A 23,578-nucleotide genomic window follows, 5' to 3' on the forward strand; every position below is an offset into this window, starting at 1 on the left:
GAGTGTTGCAATATAGCCACAAACCACAGGGGAATTGCTCCTCTCAGCTTGTTCTTGTGGAGCACCACAGGGCTAGGCAGCAGCCCCATTTAAACAATGACCCAGTTCAGTCTGAACTGCCCTGTAACACTCTGCAGCTGAAAGTGATCTTGATACTTCTCCTTCTGCCCTAACTTATGCTTTGGTATCACATACACATGGACTGCCACCACAGGCTCTGATTCAGCCAGTTCTGATGCACAGCTCCGTTTGCAAGCTAGAAGATAAAGGTAGGCACAATGGATGATTCTGCCATAGGGGTGTCACATAGAACCGTCAACAGAGGTCGAGCCAGTGTCCCTGAACAGATATCACCCACATGTCCTCCAGAGCAATAACAAGCTGCTCTGAGGACATGCATCATCAAAAAACCAGGGAGCCAATTTAGACTGCAAACAGAATGTGACCATCCTGGTCCCCGGCTAGGCCTACCTCTGCTGTTGCTTGATTTAGTTTTTAATAGGCAATTCTGCAGGCGATGTATGACAATAGCAGTCAGACGACTATATTATTTCTGTCTCATTTCAATGGCTAGACGTTATTCTCTGCTCAGAATATGTGGGTAGTAGTAGTTATGTTTTGTCCTGTTGGCTCAGTATAGATTGACTCCATGGATCTGTGCTTAACCCTTATGGTCACAAGTTAGAATGCTGATGTGCCAACTCAGCCTTACATTCGTCAGAGGGCTATACAATGATACTATTCAGTTGAGTAGCAATTACCATCCATTGTCTCTCAATAGCACATAGAGATGTACTGGGGTGATCTTGCACTTTACAAATATGTGTGTATACTTATGGTAGCACATAAAAGATAAAGGGCCATAAGTACAAACACATTTTCCCATTGACAAAGAATGGGAAAAACACTTTGCTACATCTGGCCCAAAGTCTCAGGAGTGCTAAAACTGAAGCTTTCTCCACAAATAGCAGCTCTAGCATTTGTGCTGCGTTCCTGAATACAGACAGAACAAACACATCAAAGAAACCACACAGAAACAATAATTCTCTAGAGGTACCCATGCCACTGGAAGGTACCACAGCAGTGAGCCACTAAAACTGAACCACACAGCTCTAAACTAACTGCTAACACATGGTGCCATCCTTGAGACACCTGGGAGCCAAACTAACCCTGAGTTGCATCCCGGAGTAAACGTGGAAACAAACCTACTACCTATACCATTTCCATTTAGACTGGCCACATTTCTGACACTGTGCAGATTGTTGGATGCAAAAACTTTTCCAGTCCACTTAGAAGATCCACTATGCTGGGAAAAATTGAAAAAATAAATTACAAATGAAAACATATTTGCAGAGATTGGGCATCTAGCAATAGTCGGAGAGGAAGTGCTGACGAGATAAAGGTGAAGAAAGAATGAAGTAGAAGGGCTGGAGTGGAGGATAAGGGCAATTATTGAAAAGAGAAGAACATTTAAGGAGAGATTTGTGAACAGCAGTCGAAGCACTGCGTGTAGATGAATGGTTCTGTGCAGTACTTAATTTGTTAAAAGAGTAAAACATAAATAAATGCAAGTACCAAACTTTTTAATTAGCCTGCCATAGCACTGTCAAATGCCAGAGTTGATGAATATCAGGGCTGCCTAGTCATGTTTCCACTTAATGCCTCTTTCCTTCACCACCCCACACTTCCAGTATCTTTACCTCTCTCTTGTAGCTTCTTTTTTATTTCTACTTTCAACATTGGTCACCATTTTCTCATCTTTCTCCTTATTTCTCCCCTTTCTGCCTCTTTTTTTCTTGCTCTGTGTCACTAGTTGTGGGCATGGTTATGGCCTAAAAGAGCAAAAAAGTATAAGAACTGCCAAGAAAGATGTAGAAAGAGGAGGAGTAGTGGAGGAAATGGTGATTAGTGCAAAGGGTTATTGGACAGTATACTGAAAGGTGGGGAAGAAAGAAAATGGAGTGAGATTGGGAAGAGAGAAACATAAATCTCTCTAAATTAACTAGTACTCCATGTTGTTGCTGTGAACAGACCAAGACAGAGGCCCAGAAAGAGAGAGAGTGAAAGAGAGTAAGACAAAGAGAGAGTGATGGAAAGAAAGAGCTTGGACAACCAAGAGTAATAGCAAGTAAGAAAAACTTAGCACTCCTTAAAGTAAATGTTACTGCAAATGGACCTTGGATTGTGACAGTTGCTGTCCCAAGAGGTTATGTTTCTAATTGATTTACATAGCTCTTTACGCAACCATAAGGTGACATCAAAACACTGGGGATAGGGAGAATGTTAGAAATTGGGTTGTGGATTGGCTAGGGTGTAAACCTTAGTCAAGCAGCAATCACAATCCTAGTCAGGGTAAGTGTCAGGCAAACCCAAAATGAACCTGTGCTCACCCTCTAGTAAAACAGTGAAAACATCACACAAAAAGGATCTGCACCAGGTTAAAATTTAATAAAAAAGCAAGACCAAAATGACAAAAATCCAATAAGTGGAACTTGAGTTATGAATTTTTAAAGAATGAACATAAAATAGTGACTAGAAGCAAGAAGCGCCAACTGGGGGGTATCTGGTCACATCAGACAGGGACAGAGTCAAAAGTTCAGGCTGACCGCGATGGAGTGCAGACTTCAGGGCAACGGCAACACCACTTGTGGGTGACTGAATCAAGCCCACACTGTCTTGGCAGCTGTTGGCCCCACCCTTTCAGCTAGCTAGCAAAAGCTCACCCAAAAATAGAAAGCAAAGGTGATTTGTGGCAGACTGACGCATGACACTCAGTAACCTCTCAGGGAAGTTGTGGTCGACAAATCTTACCCCTTTCTCTCATTAGCAGAAGGTCTCATAAACAAAAAGGCCAAAGAAAAGATGCCGGGTAGTTTTCAATACATTTATTGAAAAGACTGCAATCCGCGAGAAAATATATGAGCTGCAATTATTAGGGCAATGAGACATAGTTTGCTACGACCAGTGAGAAACAAATTAACAACCCAAGCAAATAACATGTACATAGGAATCCTACCTAACTCCTAACTCTTATGCAAGACCATAGCAGTGATAGCCCAGTCTGTCTGGATGTAGTCCATGAGAGGAGCACCCACCTTCCATCTCCTTGGCTGGTTGTAGAGACAGGGCTGAGATCAACAGTGAAATGGCATTCAGCGTGGCTGGAATTACCTCTTCCTTTCCCTTGGGCTGTACAATGTTTTTGTAAGAAACATATTCCTGTTCCGTGGACACGTGCCTAAGTGTCAGACTGTATATATACACTTGTGGCAACAATACTAAATGGATTATCATGTACTGTTCTTGTCAGCCTGGGACAGTGGTACATGGTGAAACGTCGGGCACAGAAATAATAGCAACGATTTTGCAGAATCATAGCTGATTAGGAAAAATAAAATATCCCCGCTGTAAAGCAGGCAAACAAATGAATAAATGTAATTAGAACACATATGTAGGTAAAAGGGCACAGGCCGTAGGCCTGTTTGCCCAGGCAAGGTGCAAATAAACCCACAACCCCAGTTGGGCCCGTTGAATCAAAGTACCTTGTATCCTGGTTGTGGAGCACTGTGTCAGTTCCGAGACAATGCAGTAGAGGTGATGCATTGATTTTCTGCACCCAACAGTGGTGATGCTTCGTTTCCAAGACATAGAGGAGTTAGGGTGTGAGTTCCTGCTGCGTCGACGTTGAGGTCCCAGGAGCCGGGATTTGCAATGCGATGACCGGTGTTGAGAATGCATTGTGCAGTCAAGGCAACGTGTTGGCTCCGATGAGCGCAGAGCTGCAATGTGGAGATTTGCCATCATCATCGAGGCTGTGGTCCACAGGAATGTGAGGACCTTGTGCCAGGAAAAGCGTTGCATGGGTGGGTCTGAAGGCATTGTGACAGTTGTGCTCCACACAACAGAAGTGATGCATCAATTCTGCTCCCACAGCTGAGGATGTGTTGGTTTCTCTTAAGCAAATAAACGTAGGCCCACTTCCAAGGGTCTAGGACTGGGGAAGCACCACTTGAAAGGGCAGATTCACAGATGCCAGAGTCCAGGTGCATGAGTAGGGTGGTTGGAAGTCTTTTATGCCCTGAGACTTTGGATCAGGAGGCCAGCCAGATAGCCCCTGATATCACTCTGAGTTCAAGTGAAGCAGGTCCAGTCCTCACCCAGGAAGAGGAATAGCAGGCAGTAGGGCAGCTCAGTAAGGCAGAGGTTCAGCAAAGCAGCAGTCCAAAGAGTGGCAGCCATTTAGCAGCACAACAGTCCTTCCTCTTGGCAGAGTATTCACAGGTCCAGAAGTGCACCAAGTTGGTGGTGTCAGTATTTGTACTTATTTATTTATACTATTATTTGTAATATTTATACAGTATTTATACCCAGCTGGGCCTTTGAAGTTGGGGAGACTTCACAAATATGCCTTTGAGGTGCACAAAGTCACTACAGGGGGTTAAGCATCCCTTTGTGTGGCAATAGGACACACATACTAGAGGCTGTGGCCAGCTTCTGCCTCCCATCCTGCCAGAATGGCCCACCAACGTCCATCAAGTCACACCTAATCTTACATTTTGTGTGCCTGTCTAGGGGGAATACACAAAGCCGACTGTCACCCACCCCAGACAAGTGGTCAGAGGCAGACAGCGGGCACCAAATGACTAAAGAAAGAAAATGTCAACTTTCTAAATGTGGCATTTTCAGAATTGCAATTTCAAAACTGCTTCACCATAAGTTGTAATTTTAAATTGTGATTTCAGAGATACCAAACTCTGAAAGTTTATCTCTTCCAGACTGTGAAAACTTATAAGATGTAATAAGTTAACACCAATGTTAGCCTATGGGAGAGATAGACCTTGCTATAGTGAAAAACGACTTTAGGGGTTTTTCACTGCCAGAACAGGTAAAACATAAAAGTACATATTCTGCCTTTTAAATGCATTGCGCCCTGCCGTCTGTGTTGTCTAGAGCCTACTTAAGGGGTGACATATATATAACAAGCATTTTCAATGCAACGGGTCTCGCATTTGGTCATGTCACCTCTTTAATTGTGTTTAAGAGGGCAATGGGCAATGGGCAAAGGTAAGCAAAAGGGCAACACTTCAACTAGTTGATACTATATGCAGGTGTTTACTGCCTTGGAGTACTTGTTCCATGCTCAGATAAACCATTCCTCTCCCTCTTAAAAATTAGATGGTAATGAGATTAGAATTGCTGGGCCTATTTCAATTTCTATTACCCACTTCCCTGAAAGCCACAACATGATAGACCCTACTATGGTGGTCATTCTGACCCTGGCGGTCTTTGACCGCCAGGGCGGAGGACCGCGGGAGCACCGCCGACAGGCCGGCGGTGCTCCAATGGGGATTCCGACCGCGGCGGTAAAGCCGCGGTCGGACCGGCACCACTGGCGGGCTCCCGCCAGTGTACCGCCGCCCCATTGAATCCTCCACGGCGGCGCAGCTTGCTGCACCGCCGCGGGGATTCCGACCCCCCCTACCGCCATCCAGATCCCGGCGGTCGGACCGCCGGGATCCGGATGGCGGTAGGGGGGGTCGCGGGGCCCCTGGGGGCCCCTGCAGTGCCCATGCCACTGGCATGGGCATTGCAGGGGCCCCCGTAAGAGGGCCCCTACATGTATTTCACTGTCTGCTGCGCAGACAGTGAAATACGCGACGGGTGCAACTGCACCCGTCGCACAGCTTCCACTCCGCCGGCTCGATTCCGAGCCGGCTTCATCGTGGAAGCCTCTTTCCCGCTGGGCTGGCTGGCGGTCTGAAGGCGACCGCCCGCCAGCCCAGCGGGAAAGTCAGAATGACCGCCGCGGTCTTTCGACCGCGGAACGGTAATCTGACGGCGGGACTTTGGCGGGCGGCCTCCGCCGCCCGCCAAGGTCAGAATGAGGGCCTATGTCTCTAGCCCACTTTTCCTCATATTGACAACTCTTGTTGGTCCAAAACTCTTTTCAATTGTTTCCTCTTAATAACCCTGCCACTTCTTTAAAAGCAAATTTTATGCATTTGTGATTTTCTCCTGCAAGAAATGTGTTATACCATTACTAGACCCTTTAAGAAGTCTTATTTTATGATAGCATCCCCAAGTATAAAAATCATACTGGAATACCATTACTGTGCCATCAGTGAAAACATTTGTAAATAAATCACACAGTAGGCCAGGCATTCCTCTTGCCCTGCTGGCAGATATTTTCACAAATGGTATTGTATTCTGCTGCTACCGATATTCATTGGCATGTTGAAACTTTAGGTAGCTAGTCTTTGCTGTGTCGGCACCATTAATTCTCACTCTTGGTGATCACTTTTGGTGCTTTGAGTTGTTGTGCAACCAGCCTTACGTTAAATGTGGGTTGCATCTAAGGCATATTAGTTCCAAAAATATTTGATGGGAACTGGATCTGTGGGCAGCTCTGTATTATGGAGTGCAAATTCAACAACCTATGTGTTACAATATGTAGACATGAAGGGGGTTATTCTAACTTTGGAGGAGTGTTAATCCGTCCCAAAAGTGACGGTAAAGTGACGGATATACCACCAGCCGTATTACGAGTTCCATAGGATATAATGGACTCGTAATACGGCTGGTGGTAAATCCGTCACTTTTCCGTCACTTTTGGGACGGATTAACACCTCCTCCAAAGTTAGAATAACCCCCGAAGTGTTCTGTCCATGACAGCATGAGATGTCTCGTGTACTAATCTTATCCTGCAAATATTTTAAAGGAAATGTATGCTGGTAAATGCAATATGAACAGAACATTACCTAAACAAATGTAATTTAACTTCACCATTAGCCACCGATTTTGTAAAGCAGCTTGAAGGGAGGGGGATTAATCCGATTACTTCAAAATATTTTTTTAATTATTCTTATGCTGCAACAAATTCAGCTGGGTCCAGGCCGTCTTATTGTCTCAGAAACTCGAACAGAAACATGACATTTCACTTCCTTCAAGTTTACTACCACAATGTGCACTAAAATGCAAAATGCACCAGTGTTGAATTAATAATGGGAGTGATCATCAATTTTTTTGACTCAGGCGCTGAAAAAGGTTCCACCTCATTGTTCAATGTCTTAGCCCCCCCCTCAAAGTTTAGGTCTAGTTGCGCCCTCATCTGTATGCCATTTGGAAGGCTTGAAAATAGAGCAGGAGATGAGGAACCTCAGCCCACCTGTTTCATGCAGTTCATGATGGTGATGCTTGAGTGTTTCCCCTCATGGATATAATTCATGCTGGCTGCGTGAAGACGGGAGGTATCTTCCTTTTTGACTGAAAGGACATGGCTTGGAAAATGTACAGGATACATGGTATAGAGTCATTATGAGTGCAGAGATGTGTCCCACTGACGGACAGGTGTGGTTCCTCTGCTCTTCCAGGCTGGACTTGGCCTCATATGGGAAGAGTCTCCCTTGCTCCCCTGACACTCCCTCTACACTGTTAATAGCCAATTATTGTGGAGGGAGTTGTGTTTGCTGCCTCACTTCCAGTTGACTTCTCCCGACGTCATTTTGGGGAAGGTAATGGGGTAGGCTTTGTTCTCCTCATAGGGGGACGCAGAGTTATTTCTCATGAATGCGCAGATGTGCACCAGGCATCCCAAAGGCACAGCGAGGAGAAAGAACTTAATTTTTCCTCATTTTTAATTCTTTCTATGTGTGCTGCTCAGATTCTTAATCAATTCATCAGAATCTATCACTTTGCCACACAAGGTTTCTCAGGACTCTTCCCTGAGCCCAATCTTATTCAACCTATATGTTTCTCAACTGGGCAAACTGATACTGTCTTTTGGGATACAGGCTTTCTCGTACGCAGACGAGACTCAAATAATTGTGTTGATCACTAAAGATATGGAGGCAATCTCTGCCAACTTTAAAAACTATTTGAAGGCAGTAGCAACCTCAATGGGTAAACTATCTAAAACAAAATGGAGACAAGATGGAGGTTTTGATTTTTGGCAGCCAGCCATTCACTTGGAACAATGCTTGGTGGCCGGAAATGCAGGAGACACCACCCACACCCACTAATTCAGCAAAAGAATTGGGAGTGATTGTGAGCAAAAATCTGTTTGACCTTCAGATCAACCGCACACAGTGTCAACCTGTTTCTATGGATTCTTCGGAAAGTGTTCCTTTCATCCCACTACCAGCGTGAAAACAAGAATCTCTGGTTTTAATCACGTCCACACTTGATTACTGCTTACTAAGCACGTACTACGCATTTACTAAGCTGCAGATGGTACAAAGTGCAGCAGTGAGACTGATTTCTGATATTCCTAAATACCACTCAGTCTCAGCAGGATTAACCAAGTTCAACTGGCTACCAGTGAAAACGCTCATTACGTTTAAAGCCCTGTGTATTGTGTGCCGGCCCCTATATAACCCAGGGTTTGGAGGAATAAATACAATGTCCCAATGGTACCAGGCAACTCCGCTCAGCAAATGAAAATCTGGTAGTGACCCCCACGTTCCGGAAGGCAAGATGGGGAGGCAGAAACTTCTTGGTGGCCATGGCCAAGCTCTGGAACTCCCTTCCCCATCATCTAACCTGCTTAAAGTCTCATGCTTTGTTTAGACAAGAACTGGCTATTCACCCTATAAAGGAGGTTGCGATGACTCTATGGATTTAGCGTCTGCTATCCTTACCATGCAGTGTTCCCCTTACATGTGCTATATACAGATGTTGGGTTAGGACTCCCCCCTGACCTGCTACTCTGATTTCTGTTACTTGCTGGGCTCTAATCTGTATTATAGGGGCATATTTTCCAGTGGACCCCACTTGTAATACTACTACACAGAGTGCCCCATTTGAATGCGCAGACCCCACAACCCCCTCAACTCTTGGAAATCAACTATATTGCGTTCCGCTTTAAAACTGCCATCTTGGCCATCTTCCAGAAATATATTTCACTCTGAGTATCTTCCACCCAGGTCTCAGGACACACGTAGCCAGCAGTTATGCTTCTGCATGGGCTTCCTTTTAATATTTCAGACGAAATACCTCATGGCAGATTTTCTATCTTTGGAGTCCACTATACATCTTAATATGAGCTTGATCTCCATCAAATATTAACCTTGAAAAAGTTACTTATCATGATGAAACACGTGTTGGTTGTTGTTGTGATGACGTGCATTGTAGAATGTGGACCTCTTCATGCCTCAAGAAACTCATTTGACTTGACTCATTTTCTACAAATCCTTACTTTATGGACTTTGACTTTTTCAGACTTCCATTTGAGTACTATGGTATCTTCTCATGTGATTAAAATGTACAGTGGATCCTTTGGTCCATTGTTGTTTGTACCCTTGGTAGTAGGGTGCATGGTACTGGAAAATCACCAACTAAACGTTTTTTGACTATTAAACTTTACCCACATTTACTTTTGTCAATAGGAGGTGTGATTTGTATACCACTGCTACCTCATTGTACTCAAATCATTTCAAAGTTTGTTCAGGCACATAATATGATATTGAGTATCAGTTGGAATCCCAAATGCTTGTTGATATTCACAGTCCAACAAAACTGTGTTGTACTGTTTAATGATTTGTCCAAGGAGTTCCCCCAAAACAGAACTAAAGCCCTCTGATTTGGTCATGCTGGTCTGCAGGCCTTCATCTGTCTGAAATTCCTCAAGGAGTATGTTAGACCTGCTCCCCTGACATTTTGCTTTCAGGCTTCCTGTTCTGCTGACCTTTGTTTGCTTTTTGCTGGCTTTAGCACTCTGGGCACTTTACCTCTCTAACCAGTGCTAAAGTGCATGTGCTGTCTGCTTCAAACGTGGTAACCGTGGCTTATACACAATTGGCATATTTAATTTACTAATAAGTCCCTAGTAAAGTGCACTAAGGGGCATATTTATACTCTGTTTGCGCCGAATGTGCGTCAAAAATTTTGGCGCACAATCGGCGCAAACCCTGCCCCATATTTATACTTTGACGTCCGACGCCGCGGGCGTCATAGTTCCACCATGTGTGCCATTTTTTGGAAGGGGGAACCAGCCTTGCGTTAATTATGTGCAAGGTAGGCGTTCCCTTCCAAAAAATGACTTTAAGGCCTGTGCCCCATATTTATACTCTGATGTCATTTTGACGCACAGGAGGGGGCAGGCCTTAAAAAACGACGCACAGCCTGATGGGCGCCTTTTTTAACACCTGGGTCAGGGCAGGCGTTAAGGGACCTGTGGGCTCAAAAGGAGCCCAGAGGTGCCCTCCCATGCCCCCAGGGACACCTCCTGCCACCCTTGCCCACCCCAGGAGGACACCCAAGGATGGAGGGACCCATCCCAGGGAAGTTGAGGTAAGTTGGGGTAAGTATTTTTTTCCGTATTTTTTTTGTGGCATAGGGGGGCCTGATTTGGGCCCCCCTACATGCACTATGCCCAATGGCCATGCCCAGGGGACATAAGTCCCCTGGGCATGGCCATTGGGCAAGGGGGCATGACTCCTGTCTTTGCTAAGACAGGAGTCCTTCCCATGGGGATTGTGCGTCCAAAGAAAAAAGCGCAAATCGGGTTGAGGCCTGAATTATGCCCCATTTTTTTACGCCCAACCTCCATTTTCCCATACGCCGGCGCTGCCTGGTGTGAGTCATATTTTTTGACGCACACCAGTCCGCAGAGCCGGCTAACGTCATTCCATAAATAAGGTGCCTGCATGGCGCGTTGAAATGGCGTTAGCCGGCGGTAAAAAAATTTACACACCACTGCGTTGGTGCAGTTGTGCGTCAAAAAGTATAAATATGGGCCTAAATGTGCCCAAAGCCGGTAAATTAATGCTTCTAGTGGGCCTGCAGCACTGATTGTGCCACTCATTTAGGTAGCCCTTCAACATTTCCAGGTCTGCCATTACAGTGCCTTTGTGTGCAGCTTTAAACTGCTGTGTCGACCTGGCAAGGTAACCCTCTTGCCAGGCCCAAACCTTCCTTTTTTAAAACATATAAGTCACCCCTAAGGTAGGCCCTAGACAGCCCAAGGGCAGAGTACACAGTATTTAAAAAGTAGGATATGTGCTTTTAAGTTGTACATGTCCTAATAGTGAAAAACTCTTAAATTCGTTTTTCACTACCGACAGGCCTAACTCTCCCATAGGATAACGTTGGGATTGCCTTATTAAATTTTATACGCGTAATTTCCAATTGGGAAGAGATGGGACCCCCACTTTTAGTGTTTCTGGAATCAGAAGTTATGGTGAAGTCGGATTTTAAAATGTAATTCTAAAATGCCACGTTTAGAAAATTGGCATTTTCTTATCTTAACTATTTGGGGCCTATTGCCTGTCTCCAGTAGAAGTCTGAGGTAAGGTGACTGCTGGGCTTGTGTATTCCCACTAGACAGCCACACACAAAGAAAGCTTATGTGTGACTGATGGGCTGTCCACAGCCTGATGGACCATCCTATTCAGAATGGGCTGCATACCCTCCTGTAGTGAGTATGGAGCAAGGGTAGGAAGGACAGTGACATTGTGCACTTTAAAGGCCTCTCTTTGAAGTTTTCCCCACTTCAAAGGTACAATTGTGTATAAGTACTGGACCTCAGACACCACCAACTAAGAACCCAATTGGGGCTGTGGCTACGGTGCCAGGAAGAAGGACTGCTATAGTGCTGAAAGGACTGATGAACTCTGCTGGACTCCTGCTCTGAATTTCTGGCCTGCTGCCTGCTGCACCCTTTGCCTGGAGTGAGAAGGACTGGACCTGAATCTCTCCAACCCAGAACCAAAGGGACTCCAAGACTTGCTGGCTTTCCTATTGTTCATCTGAAGTCTCAGGGACTCAAATCATCACCTCCACCATCTGAGAGTCTTTCCCTGCCAAGTGGTGCTAATCCAGTCCTGGGCCCTTGAAAGTGGATATAAAGTGCTGCTTCAGTCCAAAATCCAGGCATGAGTGCTGTTGCGCCGCTCTGATTCGGTGCATCTCCATAGATGTGACTCATCGCTGCTGCTGATAGGATCAAGGACACCTTATCACCATCAACACCAATACATTGGCACTGTGAGGATTGAGGACACCACATCGTTGCTGTCACATCGCCGCTGCTAAGATGATCTGTGAGATCCAGCCAGAGACATGTTGAATGAGGATTGAGTTATCAGCAAGAAGAACGAAATTTGCAGAAAAAGATAAAAATTCAAGTTGACCTTCAACTGTGGGTAGGTAGTGTACACATAGCTACTGTATGTCACTGCACAAATACAAGTCCTATCCCACCGCTGCCACCAATGTTAGAAATGGGGTCTTTGGTTGGCAGTCAGGTTACCCCCTGTCCAAGCAAGGACCCTCACTCTAGTCAAGGTAAGCCACACACAATCCAAATTATCCTGTGCGCATCCTCTGGTAGCTTGGCGCTGAGCAGTCAGGCTTAACTACGAAGTCATTTTGTAAAGAACTTGTGCAATAAATCATGCAATAGCACAGTGGAAATCTACAAAAAGACACCACACAGGTTTAGAAAAATATAAGATATTTATCTGATAAAAAGCAGGTAAAAACGATCAAGATTTGATAAGTATATGTTAAAATATCACTGTTAAAAATGATAGTCTTTAGTTCTTAAAAAGTATTAATTGCCTCTTGCAAGACAAAGTACCTGGTTTGCATCTAAATTATCCTCACGGGCCCAGAGGTAGAGATGCATGGAAAATGTGGAGATGTGTGTCGGTTTCTCCTGGCGCACACAGATGATGTATTGATGCTTTTCCACACAGCAAGGGCGTGCGTCGATTTCTGGTGCGCAGGTTTGGATCCTCTTCAGGTTGCGGGGTGTTTGGACGCCTCGGGGACGATCTGGAGAAATCCTGGGCGTGCAGGACACAAGTCACAGGAGCTGTATCGATCTGGTGGGTGATGCTGGAAAATTTCTGTCACAAGGCAGACGCTGCATCGATTCCTCTCGCAGGAAGTCGGGCTGTGTGGTTCCAGCTTGCCGCTGTGTTGATCCGGTGGGCTGTTCATCAAAGTTCCGGTCGCAACACTGGCACTGCGTCGATCTCCACTTGGGGAGCCGGGCTGCGTTGTTCCGGTTCACCGATGCAGTGATTTTCTCACCGGAGGGCAGGCTGTGCGTTGATTCTGGCAGGCTATGCATCAATTTTTCATTGCACAAGGAGTTGCTTGCAGAGATGAAGTATTTTTGGCCCTGAGACTTCAGGAAACAGGAGACAAGCTCAATCCAAGCCCTTGGAGAGCACTGTTCAGCAGAGCCAGAGGGCAGCAAGGCAGCAGGGCAACAGCAACGCAGCAGTCCTATGCAGAAAAGCAGTCAGGTGAGTCCTTTGGGCAGCCAAGCAGCTTATTTTAGCAGGTTGCAGGTTCTGGTTCAGAGTTTCTTTCCCAGGAGGTATCTTGTCAAGAAGTGTCGAGTTGGTGGGTCAGAGACCCGGTTTAAATACCCAAATGTGCCTTTGAAATGGGGTAGACTTCAAAGAGTGGCTTAGAAGTGCACAAGGTCCCCTTTCAGTTGCATCCTGTCTGCCAGGGTCTCAGTGTGGGCAGGCCACTGTCCTTTAAAAGGTAAGTGTCAGGCCCCCCACACTTCCAGTCCAGGAAGACCCATTCAGTATGCAGATGTGTGCAAGTGTGACTGAGCATCCTGTGTTTGGGGTTGTCTGAGTGAAATGCACAAGGGAGCTGTCAACTAACCTAGCCAGACGTGGATTGAAAGGCACAGAAGGATTTAAGTGCAGAGAAATGCTCACTTTCTAAAAGTGGCATTTCTAAAATAGTAATCTTAAATCCAACTCCACCAGTCAGCAGGATTTTGTATTACCATTCTGGCCATACTAGATATGATCTTGTTACCCCTTTCAGATCAGAATCTACCAGTCAAACAGAATATGAGGGTAGCCCTAATGCTAGCCCGTGAAAGGACTAGGCCTCAGAGCAGTGTAAAACGAATATAGGAGTTTTACACTACCAGGATGTATAAACTGCACAGGTACATGTCCTGCCTTTTCTCTACATAGCACCCTGCCCTATGGGTTACCTAGGGCATACCTAAGGGGTTACTTATATGTAGAAAAAGGGGAGTTTAAGGCTTGGCAAGTACTTTTAAATGCCAAGTCTAATTGGCAGTGACACTGCACTTACAGGCCTTGCAATGGCAGGCCTGAGACAAAGTTAAGGGGATCCTTATCTGGGTGGCACAACCAGTGCTGCAGGCTCGCTAGTAGTATTTGATTTATAGGCCCTGGGCACAGGTAGTGCACTGTGCTAGGAACTTTAAAGTAAATTAAATATGCCAATTGGGTATGAGCCAATGTCACCATGTTTTAGGGAGAGATCATATGCACCTTAGCACTGATTAGCAGTGGTAAAGTGTGCAGAGTCCTAAAGCCAGCAACAATGAGGTTAGAAGAAAAGAAGGAGGAAGGTAAAAGGTTTGGGGGTGACCCTGCAGAAAGGCCATTTCCAACAATCTAGATCACTGCATTACCTACTGCGTGAAGCATGGTGTCCATTCCCGACTCGTCCCCGACTTTGCACAGCACAGAGCATACATCTTCGGGAGTGACACCAGTGCATCGCCTCCTTGGTTTTATGCACTTGTTCTCGACTCAACTCCGAACCAAGGTATTGTTTCAGTCAAGGATGGTGCCTGTATCCGACGTGCACTCCATCACGGTCAGCCTGACTTTTAGATTTGACCCAGTTTAGCACAACCAGATAGCCCCGGTTGGTGCGTTATGCTTTTAAGCACTACAATTCAGTTTATATTTAAAAATTAATATCTTGAAATCTACTTATTGGATTTTTTGGCAGAGTCTGCCCACCAATGCCATACCACCATCAGGTTGCCTGTCCGGCCTGAACCTTGATGGCCCTATTATGGTTTCCCCGCTGAGCTAGCGGGCAAAAACAGTGTTTCCACCCGCCGGCCCAGAGGGGAACAGGGCCTTAACATTGCAGCCGGCTCCTAATGGAGCCGGCTGCAATGTGGCAGTGCAGCGGGTGCAGCAAGTGCAGCAGCACCCATCGCGCATTCCACTGCCTGTAATTTGGGCAGTGGAATGCATGATGGGGGTGTGCATGCTGCCCCTGCACAGCCCATGCCAAGTGCATGGGCAGCGCAGGGGCCTCCTGAGTCCCCCATTCTGCCAGCCTTTCCATGGCAGTGTTTACCGCCATGGACTGGCTGGAGGATGGGGACTCGTAATCCCCAGGTCCGTGCTGCTTGCAGACCTGCCCTGGAAGATTTCAACCGCTGGGACTGCCAGGCTGTAGGCTGGTGGTAGCCTGGCGGTGTCAGCGGTTGGACCGTGGTGGCTCCGCCACGTTCATAATGTCGTGGTCGAACCCCCACTTTGGCGGCAGTCCAACCGCGACCATGACCTTGGTGGTCTAGTGACTGCCAGGGTCATAATGACCCCCTTAGTCTGTTGATGGCCATGAACAAATTGGTTTTTTTAAAATCTTTCTGTCATATTAACTTGTTGCATTGTTAAACTAAACATTCACCACATAATTCAGGCACAGCGTAGCGCAGGTTTATGTGTAGTTACAATTTCCATCTACATTTCAAGTATTCCTGTACATATATTACCTCCATCCAGGAGCTATTGATGTTCCCAACTCAGCCTCCAGGTCCTTTCTTACCTTTCCGACAGACACCAGTAGAATCTAGGAAAGTGAACATTCTATACACTGACAAAACGCTGCAGAAGCATGCTGAACCATGACACACCGGACACTACGCACCACTCCTTCATACACATCAAAATCAAGGACCAAAGAAATACACACTACAAGGAGATCAAAATGACAAACAAAACAAAACCACTAAACACTGACATTTAATCAAGTACTAGCAAATTTCCATACTACAAACCTTCTCACCATTGATTAAATCCACACATACCATAGGAACAACAAACAGTCGTAATAAATTCCACGACAGGTCAGGAAAACCTCATAACTCTTTGAGGACAACGAGAGTACCCAAACCTCATATTTGGTGACTTACAAACATACCATAAACATGGAAACAAAGCACACATAACTGTGGATCCAGATCACCATGAAAGTGCATGGTACAAGACCCTGGCTGGGGGTCCTCTCCTCCCTGCCCTTGTCTGGACCCAGGTATGTACCATTCTTTGACACAAGGCAACTCCACACCAAAGTTGCTGTGCTTTCTTGTGTCAGAGGCAGAGATAACATGTGCCATCTGCACTTATGGTAGCCATGCGCCAACACACACATCCTTGCACCATAATGTAATGGTATGTTCATTCTCTGATACATAGGTTTTGCACTGGAAGGGGTCCTTTCAGTACAAAACCTGTGCTTTAAGGTTTTTTCCACTTTCTATACATGTTCTACAATGCAACACATGCAAATTTTGAAGAGCAAGGAGAAATTAAAAGATTTTTCTTTGTCACAGCTGAGTCGAGAAGGCATATGATTTAGGTGCAAATCCCTGTCTACCAATTTTTCCTCATGGAGCTATGCATCAAACCTCATTGGTGGTTATATGAGAGCACCCATGCACCACCCTAGGAATGCCTTCTTAATGTAAAATAATGTAAACTAGAGCAGAGTGCAACTTTGCATTACTTTGGGATACTATTCAACGTAAATCCTAATTTGTGCTGGATAGTGAATCCCAGCCTAATTCTTTGCACCTGATTTGTATCCCAAATGTGACTCAAATCCCAGTGCAAAGTCTTAGTAAATCTGTGCTCCAGTTGCTTCCCAAAGCAACTCATGGGCTTTGGGAAAGGGATGTTATTTCCACTTGATAGAGCACAACAGCTCCCACCCAAAGGTATAACTTGGTGCTAAATCAACACAGAAACACCACAACAACCTAAAACAACCAAATTTTCAAGAGTTTTTTGAAGTTGGCAAAGTCGGAACAGCTGCGCAGATGGGGCAAAAGGGCAAAAAAGGAGAAAGCTGTCTGCCCAGTCTGGAAGTGCAGTAGCAGGAGACTGTCAGAAGTGCCTTATGGCTTGATCTAAGCATTCTAGTGGGGCAGTGCTGTTTGCCTTTTAGGTTGGAGGGGGCACCACATATCAGAGCCTTGTGAGTAAGGCAGCTAATCTTAAAAATTATGTGCTTTCTGAATGGAAGCCAGTGCAAGGTTCTCATGGTGGGCACCGAGGGACTGCCTGCTGAAATACTGCAAACCAGGCGAGCAGCCGTTTTCTGTACTGCCAGGAGTTTGGCCAGTAAGGTGTCATTAGTGGCCATAAGCAAAGTGTTGCCATATTCAAGGCGATTTATAATCAAGGCCATGACCAGATTTTTTCTTGTGGAGGATGGTAACCAGGGGAAGACTTTCTACAGTAGTCACATTGTTGCAAAGCAAGATGCAGAGACATGATTCTTCATGGACAGAGCCTGCCCGAGTTTGATCCCCATATTTTTCACTGTCACCCTGGGCGAGAGAGGCTACCCCAAATTCAGGAGGCCACCAGTCAGGTGGTCCTGGGCTTTGCCAAACAGCAATATTTCTGTGTTGTCAGTAGTAAGTTGAATATAGTTCACCATTATCCAGGCGGCAATCCTTCTCATGCAATCCATTAAACGGAGCTTGACAACGTTATAGTCTTGTCCAAATGAAATGATCAACTGTTTGCTATCTGCATATGAAACTACATCAGCCAATACCACAGAACTGGCTCAATGCCTCCTCTGTGCCCAACATCACCGCAGCTACCCCAGAGAGTTACAAGATCATCCACTCAGATTGCACAGGCAGGCCTAGGGGCGGAATCGCCATTAATCACAAGGACACCCTCCACTGCTCCACCTCAATGGAAAACGATTCTCAAATCATTGAACACCTCAACTTCTTGATCAACCCAGTCAGAAAAACTTCCACCAAAGGAACCCTCGCTTACAAACTCTGTGGGCCAGGACCAAAGTTATGTGAAGCCATCCCTGAAGCATGAACGTAATCAAATTCAACCAGGTTGTCACCGGCCCCACACATCACAGGACACACACTGGACCCCAGAGTCTCCTTCAACCATACCTCAGTACTCACCTGAACGGACCACTCCATTGTACACTTCACATTCGCATCATCCCATTACAAGGCACCCAGGTCAGCTCGCACCTCCCATCGAAGTTGAGGCAGGATTTCTGAAGCCCAATGGTGTGACACCCTCAACACTTACCCCCAGACATCCCATAAGACACGGATACAATGGTCAGAAATTTCACCACATGGATCTCAAACAGCGCAGACACTTTTGTCCCCAGCAAACTGAGCAACCCAACAACCACACCAAGCAAGCCAGCTGGTATTCACCAGATGTTTGAACCGACAAGCACAGGTGCAAGCAGCTCGAAAGAAGGTGGCGCTCCACAAAACACCACTGACCTCCTGAGATCCATCCACTCCGGATCCCCTACGGACCCTTGCCCTCACCACATGTTTAACCTAGGCATCAGCACCGTAGGCAGCAACTCACAAGCATCCTCAACACCTCAATTAGCACAGCCACCTGCCCCAAAGACTGCAAACATGCAGGAGTCAAACCCCTGCCATCTGCCGATCCTCTGCTGATCTCCCTGCTCCCTGCTCCTTTACCCAGCAAAAGTATTTAAAAAAGCCAACAACCAACAGCTTACAACCTACCTGGAAGACAACAATCTACTGGACACTTCACAATCCAGCATCCTCACTAACCACATTACGGAAGCTGCTCTGATCACATCCACGGATGACATCTGGCTCCTCCTAGACCAAGGAAATACTGCCACCCTCATCTTCCTCGACCTATATGCAGCCTTCGACACAGTCTCTCACCACACACTGTTCACAAGGCTCCACCAAATAGGAATCAGAGGAAAAGCCCTTTAATGCTTTGCCTCTTTCCTACCAGGCACAACTCAGAGAGTCCACCTCCTGCCCTTCACCCCAAAGCCCATGTATAGCATCTGCGGGGTCCTTTAGGGATCCTCACTCAGCCCCACCCTCATCAACACTTACATGACCCCCCCTGGCTGACATCATCAGAAGCCATGGACTCAACATAATCTCCTGTGCTGATAACACACAGCTCATCATCACACTCTCCTAAGATCCCTCCAAAATGAAATCCAACTTCCAAAACTGCATGAACAGCACCACAAAATGGAAGAAGGACAGGTGCCTCAAACTCAACATCGACCAAAAGGAGATTCCTCTGTTTGGTAACACCACCTCACCTTGGGACCCCTTACACTTGCCACCCCCACAAGCCCTGCTGGAAACCTATGAATCATCACAGACAACAAACTCAACATGAAGCACAGGGTCAACGCAGTCTTCGCCAGTTTCCTCACCCTCTGAATGCTCCGCAAGATCTTCAAATGGCTCCCTATCAACACCAGATGTACCGTCAAACAAGCCCTCATTACTAGCCAAGTAGACTGCGGGAACATGCTCTAGTCTAGATTAACCACTGCACTTGTGAAAAGACTCAGCCAAGCTTGTGACATTTGTGAACAAATCCCTGCACAGCCTAGTACCAGCATGCCTCAACCACCGCATGAACTTCCACCAACCTTCCAGACTCCTTTGCTCTGCTTTGCTCTCCCTTGCAATCACACCATAAATTTGCTGCAGCGCCTACGGTGGTTGCACTTTCACATACCTAGCAGCAAAGGCCTGGGACGACTCCCGCCATCTATGAGCTTCTCCCTCCTTCAGGAGTTCAGAAGAGATCTCAAGACATGGTTGTTCGAAAGACAGACACAGCTACAAATGCACCTGGATACCCTCACCGGTGATTAGTGCGCTTTATAAATCCGATGATTGATTTTAAAGCCACAAGATTTAACAAGCTTGGCAAGGGAGGCTAAGTAGAGATTAAACATTGGGCTCAGAGATGATAACTGAGACACCCCCGTGTTGATGGAGATGGAACAGGACTTAAATGCACCCAACATGATTGTCTGCGTGTGGCTATCTAAAAAGTCAGCAAGCAATAGTAGATCTTTGCCACCGACACCAATCTTACTTATCTGTACAGCAGTGTTTCATGTGAGATGTGTCAAAGTCTGCTGACAGGTCTAGCAGCACAACCATGGCAGGAAAGCCCACATCTTAAGAGAAGTGAAAGGTCTCACTATCTGCCCCCAGTGCTGTATTAGTGCTGTAACCGGCTCTAAATCCCGATTGGAAGGCATCAAGAATTTTAAAGTCCCAGAGGAAGGCCATAGGCTCATCTATTAACTGGGGTTTCCACGATTTTCCCCAGTAATGGGAGAAGTGAGAATGGATGATAGTTAGACATGCTTTTAGGGCCTGCATTAGTGTCCACGCTAACATTAGCCTGAAATAGGTGTTGCTGGACTGAAAGCTAGACCACCAGGTCTATAGGTTTTCTTGTCAGTCTCCAGCCATGATAGCAGAGTCCCTCAGGAGTCCTCTCTTGCTTCCCTAGGTAACTAGAGGGGAGGGTTCCTGTCACACAACAGGGTCCCCTGCATTGGACTAAGAGGCTCTTTCCCTAGGGGACACTCTACGAATCACGCCCAATTCCTCCTCGCCTATTCAAGGCATTTACTGTAACGTCAGGTCGCTGCCTAAACACAAAACTGACATCTGGGCTCCTTTATCCTTGCTTTCCCCAGACTTCTGTTTTTTTTTCACTGAAACCTGGCCACGCAGCACAGCTCTTTCTTAAATCCCCCACTCTCTGCCTGACAATTATCAGCTAGTTATGTTGGATAGAGAATCTGGAACAGGAGTCGATGTAGCTGTTGCGTTTCGTGACACTGTTAAGGTTCAATTTATCAAATCCTTATTAGTGGATTGGAGTGGAAGCAAAAATATCTTTTCAGAGTAGGTTTTGGTCACACGGACCACTGCCTACTCTGAAAAAATGAAAAGAGAACCTTTTTTTGTTTGAAGTGCATCCCGTTTTCCTTTAAGGAAAAGAGGCTGCATTAAAAAAACAAACACATTATTTAAAAATCAGTCACAGACATGGTGGTTTGCTGTCCCCAGCAGGCCACCATCCCTGTGAGTGCAGCCATTCCCAGTGGGGTCGCAAATTGCAACCTACCTCATGAATATTGATGAGGTAGGTCATTTGCAACCCCACTGGGACTCACTAAATGTGTCTGAGACACATTAGTACATTTTATTTTGCGAGTCTCTAATTGCGAGTTGCAAAAAATATCAATTAGAGAATCTCAAAATGAAATGGTCATAAATCTGACCCTTAAGTATTAATCTCAGCCAGGTCGTTGCTATACCCAGGATTATCATTGATTATAAAAGCATGTCCACCCTTATTTTTTACAGTTGTCCTGCCTTTGACATTGTGGGCATAGTGAAGAATGGCCACTTCCCGTAGTGTCTCTTCTTGAAGGACAGGTGTTAAGGCAGATGCAAGCACAGAGGCAGTGGTTATCAATGGAAAGGAGTACATTCATTAGAAGTCATAGTGAATTTTGTTTAAATACGTCTTTCAGATGAAGAAATCTGTGACTTTTGGCTGATGGAGAATGAAGAGTTAAAGGGTAGCTTGCAGCTGGTTATTGGTTATCAAGGGCTGATGTATTATTGAATGTGAAAGATATAAGTTACAAAGCTATTCCATTGCGTAAGTGTGTCTTTTTTCTTGATGCAAGTACAAGTCACAATGAAATCACAGGTATGAAACAACTACTTACAGAACAAGGCTCTGCAAGGCCTAATGGCCTTGCCTGTTAGAGCTATTGGGTTTTGCCAATGCTTTTTTTCACAAGCTGACTTACCTTGTTGTGGCAGCCATCTTGGAATTATTTTTCTCATTACCAAAGAAAAATCATCCCAAGATGCCCACCAATGTGTGCATGTGCATGCACCACGGTCATTTAAGAATGTTTTACTTGTGACAGTGGTATCCTACAGGTATGGATGAGCCTATTAGTGTCTGCAGGAAAGACTCTAGATCGCAACTGTGGCAAGTGCAAGAAAGAAGCTTCGAATTAGGTTGATTATTTGGAATGTGGATAGATACAGTATTTGGGCCCGGTATTATTGACAGGCAGGGAAACCTACCAAACCCAGACATTTCTGAAACATAAAAACTCAGAAGCATCAGATTTCAGGGGACACCCATATAAGGCCTGCCTCAGATATGCTATGTTTGCAGGCTCGTTACTTTCAGGGGTGTATCTATTAAAAATGGAGCAGGTACAGTAACATTGGGGCCCAGGGGTGTGAGGAGCCCTCAGCACTCCAGTTATGATTGCATTTTATTACTCACATGGGTATCGGCACCATTCCCTTGCTTGCATTGAGGACCAGTCACCCTGGCGACGCCACTACTTTCTACTTCTAAAAAGGCCATAAATGATTGTTTTTTTAGTAAAGCTCCTGCAGTACTGTGCGCCCTTCCTGGCTTGGCTGCTTTTTACATCCCCCCTGTAGCTGATCTAATCATGCATAGGTGCAAGTCTGGTTCTGGGACTGACCCTTGGAAGCTAATCCCTTTGTGAATGAGGCATGTGGCCACACGTCCCCACAGAAGCTGCTCTGCTGCTCAACTTTACACGCTGTTTGAATGATAAAATAAACAATAAATAGGGTTCAATAGGCCCCTCAGTCCTCTGTGCCTCGGTGACTCTGCCCCTGCTGCACCAATGCAAGCTACGCTCTTATGATCCGATTTCACAGTTTCCTTATTATAATCCGCTTTGTTTTGCAGCCGAAGAAGACACCATGGATCAGCCGGGGTTCTTATCAGACACGCTGTTAAACTGGTGAAAACATACCAAGGATGCACAGCTGGCCTTGGATTTTTATGGCTGCAGCGCTTCTGTGAATATAGCATTAGAAGTCATGCTTTCCTCCACCCCTATGTAATGAACGGATACGGCTGCTCTTCATTGCCATCTTGGGAATGTAAGGGAGGGTTATACCAACATCTAAGTAACAAAGGTGAAAAAAGTCTGGCTGCATTACAGTGAGGAGATCCTAAGTGTGTATTAAAGATTTGTATGTTTTATATCACAGATCTAAAAGTTCAGTAATTTCTGTAATCAGTCCATTATACTGCTGTGTGATGTGTATTTAAATCTGTATGAAATTCAGAACCGTATCAAATGCTGGAATTGTTTTATGTGGAATAAATGGGAATACCCTATTGTGATGTTTTTATAGACTGGTGGTGAGCGCCTTAACTTTTATACAATGTTAAAAATTTAAATAAATATATCCTTTTAACCTGTTGAGCGCTTTTGATATCTGCTCAGTTACAATAATACTACAGAAGAAACGTCCAAAAAGACTCTGCAAAATGACAATAGTTCACTTCCCAGAGGGTAACCTCTGAACATGAGTCTTGTTTGGGGAAATAACCGTTCTAAGCTAAGCTGACTGCATCCCTTCTCTAAACTGTGAATTTGAAGTCAGAGGGGAGATGGTTGAGGCGCACCCTCTCCACTCCTATATTCCAGATGACTTATAACAAACTAGTAGGTACGTTGAGATATAAGCTTTGAGATCATACTTTGAGAGTACCCAACAATTGAAGAAGAGATTGTCTAGGGACGGCATTGCAAAATGGTTCACTTCCAAGAAGGAGGAAGGTGTGGCATGGAGTGCCTCGGGGAGGATCTACATTATGTTCGTTTTCTCTTTCTAAGCGGAAACTAGGTT

General features: G+C 45.6%; 1 protein-coding gene across 1 annotated transcript in view; it reads left to right on the plus strand.

Annotated features, from left to right (window-relative positions):
• SPX (spexin hormone) overlaps positions 1 to 23,064 on the plus strand; it is an 86,443-nt gene extending 63,379 nt beyond the window's left edge. The window contains exon 6 of the mRNA XM_069230058.1: positions 22,626 to 23,064. Within this exon, the coding sequence (XP_069086159.1) occupies positions 22,626 to 22,684 (59 nt within the window). The 3' untranslated portion in view covers positions 22,685 to 23,064. The remainder of the gene's footprint in view (positions 1 to 22,625) is intronic.
• The last annotated feature ends 514 nt before the right edge of the window (positions 23,065 to 23,578 follow it).

The sequence above is a fragment of the Pleurodeles waltl genome, chromosome 4_1 (genome assembly GCF_031143425.1).
Source record: "Pleurodeles waltl isolate 20211129_DDA chromosome 4_1, aPleWal1.hap1.20221129, whole genome shotgun sequence".
Lineage (NCBI taxonomy): Eukaryota > Metazoa > Chordata > Amphibia > Caudata > Salamandridae > Pleurodeles > Pleurodeles waltl.